Source organism: Penaeus chinensis, chromosome 18, assembly GCF_019202785.1.
Source record: "Penaeus chinensis breed Huanghai No. 1 chromosome 18, ASM1920278v2, whole genome shotgun sequence".
NCBI classification, from domain to species: Eukaryota; Metazoa; Arthropoda; class Malacostraca; order Decapoda; family Penaeidae; genus Penaeus; species Penaeus chinensis.
Window position 1 is genome coordinate 11,391,043 of NC_061836.1, and position 10,000 is coordinate 11,401,042.

The 10,000-nt window shown below is 43.2% G+C and overlaps 1 protein-coding gene across 1 annotated transcript in view; it reads right to left on the reverse strand.

The window, feature by feature from the left end:
* LOC125034775 overlaps positions 1 to 10,000 on the reverse strand; it is a 201,249-nt gene that overhangs the window by 58,528 nt on the left and 132,721 nt on the right. The window contains exon 3 of the mRNA XM_047626723.1: positions 7,923 to 8,058. Coding sequence (XP_047482679.1) covers positions 7,923 to 8,058 — 136 coding nt within the window. The remainder of the gene's footprint in view (positions 1 to 7,922; positions 8,059 to 10,000) is intronic.

The window sequence follows — 10,000 nt, forward strand, 5'->3', positions numbered from 1 at the left end:
CATTATCAGTGTTTTCTCGTTTATGTGACCCAGTTACCTTCATGACTTGACGAGTTTCATCTAATTATGTTGCTGCTTCTCTCCTTATTTCGTATTACTTCTGCCTGATTTCTCTTCCTTCTCTTTTTCTCTTTTTTCTCTCTTTCTCTCTCTTTCTTTCAGTCTTTCTTTCTTTCTCGCTTTCTCTCTCTTTCTTTCACTCTTTCTTTCTTTCTCGCTTTCTCTCTTTCTCTCTCCTCTTCTCTTCTCTTCTCTTCTCTTCTCTTCTCTTCTCTTCTCTTCTCTTCTCTTCTCTTCTCTTCTCTTATCTTATCTTCTTTTCACCTCCCCTTCCCATCTCCCCCTCCTCCTCCTCTCTCTTCCCTTTCCTTCCCTTCTTTCCCTCCCCTCCCCTCCCCTCCCCTCCTCTCCCCTTCTTTCCTTCCCTACCCATCCAATCCCATCCCCTCTCTTCTCTTCATCTCCCCTTCCCTACCCTTCTTTCCTTCCCCTTCCCATCCCCTCCTCCCCATTCCCCCCCCACCCTTTCTCTCTCCTCATCGATCCCCCTACCTGTCCCTGCCGCCCCTCCCCTCCCCTTCTTCCCTGCCCCCCCTTCCCTGCCTCCCTTCCCTGCCCCCCCTTCCCTGCCTCCCTTCCCTGCTTCCCTTCCCTGCCTCCCTTCCCTTCCCCCCTTCCCTGCCCCCCCCTTCCCTGGCCCCCCTCCGATGCCGCCCTTCCCTGCCGCCCCTCCCCTGCCCTCCTTCCCTGCCCCCCCTTCCCTGCCTCCCTTCCCTGCCTCCCCTTCCCTGCCTCCCTTCCCTGCTTCCCTTCCCTGCCTCCCTTCCCTTCCCCCCTTCCCTGCCCCCCCCTTCCCTGGCCCCCCTCCGCTGCCCCCCTTCCCTGCCCCCCTCCCATGCCCCCCTTCCATGACCCCCCCTTCCCTGCCCCCCTTCCCTGCCCCCTTCCCTGCCCCATCCCCTGTCCCCTACCCTGCCCCCCTTCCCTGCCCCCCCCTTCCCTGCCCTCCTCCCCTGCCCCTATCCCCTGCCCCCCCTTCCCTGTCCCCCTTTCCTGCCATCCCTTCCCTGACCCCCCTTCCCTTCCCCCTTCCCTGTCCCCCTTCCCTGCCCACCCCTTCCCTGCCCCCTTCCCTTCCCCCTTCCCTGTCCCCCTTCCCCTGCCACTCTCCCCTTTCCCCCTTCCCTGCCCCTCTCCCCTCCCCCCCCTCCCCTTCCCCCCTTCCCTACCCCAACCCATCTCTTCCCTTCCCCCCCTTCCCCTGCCCCCTTTCCTCCCCTCCCTCCCTTAAAAACTAATTGGCCCTGGTATTTAGGGAGTTCAAATAGCCTTCGAAAGACAACCTTACAAATCGCCGTCATTTGTATCAATTAAGCCATGAGTGAATTCTTCTTATTGTTTGGGACTTTCGGGAGGATTGTTTTTTTTTTTTACCCTCCGAGTTTTGAGGATTTTGTTGGTCGTGTGTGTTTTTTTTTTTTTTTTTTTGTGATTTATTCGTGTGTTTTTGTTTTGTTTCTTTCTTTTTTTTTTTCCTTTTTTTTTTTTTTTTTTCTTTCTATATGTTGGTTTTGTTGGTTCGTTCGTTCTGTGTTATTTTTTATGTATCAAGGGAGAGAGAAAAAGAAAAGATAAATATGGAGAGAGAGAGAGAGACAGAGGGGGGGGAGAGGGAAAGAGGAAAAGAGGAAAAGAGGAAAAGAGAAAGAGAGTTAGAGAGTTAGAGAGAAAGAGAGAAAGAGAGAAAGAGAGAAAGAGAGAAAGAGAGAAAGAGAGAAAGAGAGAAAGAGAGAAAGAGAGAAAGAGAGAAAGAGAGAAAGAGAGTATGAGGAAGAGGAAAGAGGAAAGAGGAAAGAGGAAAGAGGAAAGAGGAAAGAGGAAAGAGGAAAGAGGAAAGAGAGAAAGAGAAAAGAGAAAAGAGAAAAGAGAAAGAGAGAAAGAGAGAAAGAGAGAAGAGGCAAGAGGCAAGAGGCAAGAGGCAAGAGGCAAGAGGCAAGAGGAAAGAGGAAAGAGGAAAGAGAAAAGAGAAAAGAGAAAAGAGAAAAGAGAAAAGAGAAAAGAGAAAAGAGAAAAGAGAAAAGAGAAAAGAGGCAAGAGGCAAGAGGCAAGAGGCAAGAGGCAAGAGGCAAGAGGCAAGAGGCAAGAGGCAAGAGGCAAGAGGCAAGAGGCAAGAGGCAAGAGGCAAGAGGCAAGAGGCAAGAGGCAAGAGGCAAGAGGCAAGAGGCAAGAGGCAAGAGGCAAGAGGCAAGAGGCAAGAGGCAAGAGGCAAGAGGCAAGAGGCAAGAGGAAAGAGGAAAGAGGAAAGAGGAAAGAGAGAAAGAGGAAAGACAAAAAGAGAGAAAGAGAGGAAGAAAGAAAGAAAGAAAGAAAGAACGAGAGAACGAGAGAAGAGAAAAAGATAAGAAAAAAAAGAGAAAAAAAGAGAAAGAAAAACGAAGAAAAAGAAAGATAGACAGACAGAGAGAAAAGTTCTATGGAAACATGCTTCATTTCCCTCCTCCTCCTCCCCCCCCCCCCCCCCCAATTTCCATGGGTGTCCGTATTTTTCACTAATCTCTTACTAATGCACAGATAATGGACGGAATCGCTTTGTCTGTTACCTGCGTAGCTATTAAAAGTAGTGTTATGCTTCCCTGAATTAAATTTGAAAAATCATAATGTGTTTTATTGTGATTTATTTGTTATGAATAAAATCCTTTATTATCGACAACCTGTTATGTTCATGTGGTATTTTTCGTGGAACTTGTTTTGTTGTTACCCCCCCTTGTATGTTATTGCAAATATTTTTGTTAAGAATATCATTAATGTCATAAATGGTATCATTATTATTGTTATTATTGTTGATGTTGTGGTTAGTATTGTTATTATTATCATTATTTTTGTTGTTGTTTTAATTGGTATTATCAGTAGCAGTAATGGTAGTAGTAATAAATGTAATATCTTTATTATTGTTGTTACTATTGTTAATGTTATTAATACTATTGTTGTTGTTATTACTTTTATTATTATTATTATTATTATTATTATTATTATTATTATTATTATTATTATTATTATTAGTTATTATTTTATTATTGTATTATTATTGTTACAATATTAACACTATTATTAGTATTATCATGAATATTATTATCATTATTACCATTATTATTATTATTATCAGAATATTACTGCTATTCTTAGTATCCTATTAACTATTGTTGTTGCTGCTGTGATGCAGATGAGTGTTAAAAATAATCGTAATGATAATCAATGTAGTAATAACAACAATAACAACAACAATAACAGCCATAATAATGATGGAAATGGTAATGATAATGATAATTATAGTGATAATAAATGTTAATGATAATAATAATGATAATGATAATAATGATAATGATAATGATAATGATAATAATAATGATAATGACAATGACGATAATGATAATCATCATCACAATCACAATCATAACGATAATGGTAATAATAATGATAATTATCACTATTACTACAACGATGAAAACGATAATGATAATGATGATATCAACGCTAATAATCGTCATCTCGAAATCCCGAGATAGCGCTGGGAAGGACATTCGATTACTCACTCTGTGGCGAGAAAACGCGATCGATTCTGCATTTCGCTAAGCCGAAGTCGAAGCCAAGGAATATATCTGTAAATTTCTTGTGAATTTGAGAAATCGAAAACTTCTCGGAGATTCTCGTCTATATACGTGATTTTTCAGGTTTGTTTTATTCCGTAAAAGCGAAGGGAATGGAAGGCGAAAATGCTGCGAACGCTAAAAGGAAAGGAAAGGAAAGGAAAGAAAAGGAAAATGAAAGTAAAAGAAAGAACGATGGGAGGAGATAAAAGGAGAAAGAAAAATAATGAAAAATAACGAAAAAGAAAAAATTAAAGGGAGAGGAAGAGAAAATATATATATTTGTATGTATGTATTTTTTTTCCATTATGTTGCACTAAGATCAAAGTGGAGGTAAAAATAGGTTAATGAAAACGACGATGTAAAAGGAAAACAGAATTTAAAAAATCGGAATTTATCTCCGAACGAATCGCATGAAGCCATAAACTCTAAAAATAAAAAAAAAATGAAATATAAAATAAAAGAGAATTAGATTAAATTAAAGCAATAAATAAAATAAACAATAAATAAAAGAAATAAAGATAATTAATATTTTGGATGAATAAAAAATGAATTGAAAATGAGGATAATTAAATTTTCAAAAATAAATAGAAAAATACATTAAAAGTAAAGATAATTAAATAAAAAAAACTAAATAAAAAAAATACAAACAAAATAAACCAAATTAAAAAAAAAATTACACAAGAATTACAAATAATCAAATAAACAAAATGAAAAGACAAATCGACACAAGATTCGTAAATGAAATAATTTCACTCAAAATCACAGTCATATGGAACTCTAAACGCCCTCGCTTATCTGAGACTCTTAATTAACCGCCTCCTCGCGCCCGCCCGCCCGCCCGCCCGCCCGCCCGTCCGCCCGCCCGTGCCACAGAAGACGCGGGTGTTGTTCGGAGTGAAACAAATGGCTGTAAAAATCGTCATTAGTTTCGGATTTCATGTTACTGTTTTTGTTGGTGGTGGTGATGGTGTTGTTGTTGTCGTTTTTATTATTGTTGTTGGTGGTGGTGGTGATGGTGTTGTTATTGTTGTTGTTATTGTTATTGTTATTGTTGTTGTTTTTATTGTTGGTGGTGGTGGTTGTGGTGATGGTGATAGTATTGTTGTTGTTATTGTTGTTGTTGTTGTTGTTGTTGTTGTTGTTGTTGGTGGTGGTGGTGGTGGTGGTGGTGGTGATGGTGTTGTTGTTGTTGGCTGTTTAGACACGTATAAAATCTCCTTGCTCGATCAAGGAGGGCGTTGACTTGGGAAATTGATAACGATAGGTGATTAATATTTATGTGTGTGTGGGGGGGATATGTGTGTGTGTGTGTGTGTGTGTGTGTGTGTGTGTGTGTGTGTGTGTGTGTGTGTGTGTGTGTGGATGGGTGTGTGGGTGGGTGGGTGTGGATGTGGGTGTGGGTGTGTGTGTGTGTGTGTGTCTGTGTGCGCCTGTGTTTATGTATGTATATGTATGTATATGTATGGGAGAGAGAGGGGGAGAGAGCGAGAGACAGGGAGAAAGAGAGAAACAGAAAGAACGAGAAAAAAACAAGAAGAAAGAGAGAAACGGGGAGAAAGAAAAGAGAGAGAGAGAGAGAGAGAGAGAGAGAGAGAGAGAGAGAGAGAGAGAGAGAGAGAGAGAGAGAGAGAGAGAGAGAGAGAGAGAGAAGAGAAAGGGAAAGGGAAAGGGAAAGGGAAAGGGAAAGGGAAAGGGAAAGGGAAAGGGAAAGGGAAAGGGAAAGGGAAAGGGAAAGGGAAAGGGAAAGGGAAAGGGAAAGGGAAAGGGAAAGGGAAAGGGAAAGAGAAATAGAGAAAGACAAAGAATAACAAGCACCAAAAACAATGAGAAAATAGTAAAAAAAAAAAATAGACATCGACCATAACCTCTCCGAGCACCTTACCCCCTCGACCCCCCCCCCCCCCCCCCAGCACCTGACCTCCCACAGCGGGCGGGCCGAGCGACGCATCGAGGCGGCCTGTCTTGTAGGCTTAGTCGGGCGCTCGGTCGACGAGGGAACAAACTCACAACATTTTGATAAATGGCTTCTACCGAGCTGATCCTACTGGACTAATTAATTCTCGCAGTGACAATGTTCTTTATGTGCACGTCTGAAAAGCAATTATGAGGGATTTACTGCGCCTGGACACATAACTTTTTCAATTTGTCATCGCATCATGGCGGTGTTGTGTTTGTGTCAGGGAAAATGAAAACGTAAAAGAACTTGCTAGAGTATCTTTTTATTGGATATTTTATGATCCTTGGCTTTTTTCCTATGAATATTTCTTTTTCCTTTGGGGCGCTTTTCATCTATTTTTATCGTTTTCTCTGTTTGTGTGTGTTTTTATCATTTTTTTTATTTTTTTCTCATGTCTTTTCTGTCAAATTTTGTACCTTCTTTTTTTTTTTTTTTTCTTTTTACTCTTTTACTTTAATTGCCTTTATCCTCAGATTATCATCCTTTCTTTCTGTTTCTCTTTCGGTTTCTGACTCACTCTTTCTCTATCTGTCATCTCTCGGTCCCTCCATCTCTCTTTCTTTCTCCCTCTCCTCTCCCCTCCCTTCTCTCTCGTACACCCTCTCTCTCTCTCTCTCTCTCTCTCTCTCTCTCTCTCTCTCTCTCTCTCTCTCTCTCTCTCTCTCTCTCTCTCTCTCTCTCTCTCTCTCTCTCTCCTCCCTCCCTCCCTCCCTCCGTCCCTCCCTCCCTCCCTCCCTCCCTCCCTCCCTCCCTCCCTCCCTCTCTCTCTCTCTCTCTCTCTCTCTCTCTCTCTCTCTCTCTCTCTCTCTCTCTCTCTCTCTCTCTCTCTCTCTTTCTAATCTATCCATAAGCGCCACTATATCTTCCTCTTTCCCTCATTTCCCTCTCCCATTCTCCGCCAGGCGTGAATCTGTTCCTCTTCATCACTTTCTCTCTACCCCGCCATCCCCACCTCACCCCCCCTACTTCCCCCTCCCCCCCTCATCCCTGGCAGTACGATAAGCGGAGGGAGGTGGGCAGGGGGAGGGGATGAGGAGGGAGGGGGAGGGGATACAGGGAGAGGGGGAGGAAGGGGGTGGATGCAGGGAGATGGGGGACGGGGAAGAAGGGAAAGAGAGGGGGCGTGGATGTATGGGGTGGATAAGGAGGGGGGGGAGGGAGTGGAATGAGAGAGAGGAGGAGGGAGGGGGAAAGGGGGGGGGAGGGGTAGGGGACGCAGGGAGAGGGGGAGGAAGGGAAGAAGGGAGAGGGAGAGGGGGAGGAGGGGAAGAAGGGAGAGGGAGAGGGGGAGGAGGGGAAGACGGGAGAAGGAGAGGGGGAGGGGGGAGGCCCATTGTTCCGGACGATCAGCATACACTAAGTGTCTGCGAGGCGAATACGAGCGGCATTGTTCGAAGAGCTGTGTCATGACCGTCGATACGAGTGCATGACGCGGAGCCGGCCGGAGAGGTCCTAATGCTGCATGGGAATCGGAGCTTGGCAGAAATGTTGCATGACGTTCAATGGGTCGGTCCGGGAGCGTTATGAATGACACGAAACGGAGTGGCTTGTGACCGTGCATGGCGTTGATGACGAGAGAGGCTGTGTGAGTGTGAATGTGTGATATTCTTGCATGACGCTGATTTCCCATGCATTCGTAATGCGTTTGCTGTTTGTTTGTTTTCATGGCGAACCTTCATACCTCCCCTACCCCCCTTTTCTGTTTATAAATGTAGTTCCAGCACCACATTTCGGAATTAGGACACGCGTTAAATTTTTTGTGGTTAACAATGAGTTTGTTACTTTTGTTATATATTTCATGTCGGAAATTTAGCGCGATGATGGCGAGTGTTAAATGCATCCCATTAGCGATTCCAATGCCTATGGTTTGTTTGTTTGTTTTTATTTATTATACTTTCCTGCGGGGTAAGTATTTAATGAGTATGGAATCAGCATTAGTTGTAAAATGTCAGTGCACGTTTTAAAACTCACTCGCGCGCCTATTCATTCATTCGTTTGCAGACTGACTCACTGACTCACTGACTCACTCACTCACTCACTCACTCACTCACTCACTCACTCACCCACTCACTCACTCACTCACTCACTCACTCACTCACTCACTCACTCACTCACTCACTCACTCACTCACTCACTCACTCACTCACTCACTCACTCACACACACACACACACACACACACACACACACACACACACACACACACACATACACACACACACACACACACACACACACATATGCACATAACATTAAGGATGATTTAGCACCTACTAACAATGACACCTCATTACTAACGAAATAGGATCAAAGACTTACAATAGACGGTGAGGCGGGATTTCTTGATGTCCTTCCTGAACTTCGGATGTTCGCCGATGACCTCGCACTTGTACTCTCCTGATGTCCTTTGGGTGATGTCCTTCAGTACGACTTCTCTCTCCGTCGAGACCCAGCACTGAAAGGAGAAGGGGGTTTTATGATTTTTTTTTTCTGTTTCGCTTCCTCATTCTGTTTCTATTTCTCTTTCTCTCTCTGTGTTTATCTTCCTCTATCTCTATGTTTTTCTTTCTCTTTTTCGTTCCTTTTCTCTTTCTCTTTTCATTCTCTCTCTCTCTCTCTCTCTCTCTCTCTCTCTCTCTCTCTCTCTCTCTCTCTCTCTCTCTCTCTCTCTCTCTCTCTCTCTCTCTCTCTCTCTCATTCTCTCATTCTCTCATTCTCTCATTCTCTCATATCCATTTTCCTATATCAATAGTGTTTTCATATATGTGTATTTTTCGTATCAAGTATCAAGAAAGAAAAAAACATCATATCTTCATAAACGTCGTATAAACATGGTACATAGCACCTTGTACAGATATTTTTTTTTTCAACTACCAATATTTCCTTTTCCCTCTGTCTACTTTCCCTTCTATTTTGCAATCCATCAACAAAGGTTTTTTATTTGACTGCACATCCAGCTCTGCACCGAACGCGAAACACGACACACAAGTAAAGTCTGCAGACATCACCCATTGTGTCCAGTTATTTGATCACAAGCTGTGACGTTTGCGATTTGGCCATACACAAAAGGAGAGGAGGGGTGGTGGGAGGGGCTAGGGGGAAGGTGAGGGAAGGGGAGGGGGAAGGGGTAAGGGAAGGGGGTAAGGGAAAGGATGAAGGAAGGGGTAAGGGATGGAGGAGGGAAAGGGGTGAGGGATGGAGGAGGGGAAGGGGTGAAGGATGGAGAAAGGGAAGCGGTGAGGGAGGGTGAGGGAAATGATATGGGAAGAGGAGAGGTAAGGGGAAGGGGAAGGAAGGGTTATGGGAAGGGGAAAGGAGGAAACGTGAAAAGTGAGAAAAGTGAGAAGAGGGAGGTAGTGGGGGAAGGGGGAGCGTGGAGAGGAGAAAAGAGAGAAGAGGACGGTTGGGAGGAGGGATAGTGGGGAGGAGAGGGAAGGAGGGAGGATAGCAAATTGTGAAGGTGAGGGAAAGAGGGAACAAAGGGAATAGAAGAGAAGAGAATGAATAAAAGAAAGGATATAAAAAGTGAAGAAAGGAGAGACAAAAGGAGACGCTCAAGAAAAACGGGAAGAAGATGAAGGAAAAACAAGAAGAATGAAAAAAAAAAAAAAAAACGACAGAAGACAGAAAAATCGAACGAAAAGAGAAAATACATTTACAAAAATCAAACCGAACAGATGCCACAAAACAGTAACACAACAAAACACAAAGGAGAAAAAAAGAAAAGAGAAAAGGGAAAGAGAGGACCCAGACAGTGGTAAGAATGCGAGTCACGTGACGGGTAGAGAGCGTAGATAGACGAGGCGCTCATCGCTCCCCCCCGAGGCGCATCCCTCAGCCCGGAGCCTCCTCGCGGCCGAAAGCGATCCGGGAAACTCGTGAACTTTGTATCCCGGATGTGGCTTTTGATGAACACGTCAGGTGGAGCGCTAGGAGGTAATATCGCGCGTGAAATGCGGGGCGGGACTTCCATGACAGGAGATTTATGATACGCTTTGGTGTATGTGTGCATATAAATATATATATATATATATATATATATATATATATATATATATATATATATATATCAGAAATTTCATACATCTGTGTATGTATATAAGTGTAAAAGTATAGTATGCTTGTTTTTGTCTATGGATTCTATATTTATAAGTATGAGAAAATAGATTGATAGGTAGATAGATTATTATATAGATAGATTAATAAATAGATAGATAAATAGATAGAGAAAGATGGAGAGATAGACAGACGAACAAACATTTTTTTTTTTTTTTATTCAACTATATCATTCATTTAATGAGACAGACAGAGACAGACAGACACATCGAGAGAGAGAGAGAGAGAGAGAGAGAGAGAGAGAGAGAGAGAGAGAGAGAGAGAGAGAGAGAGAGAGAGAG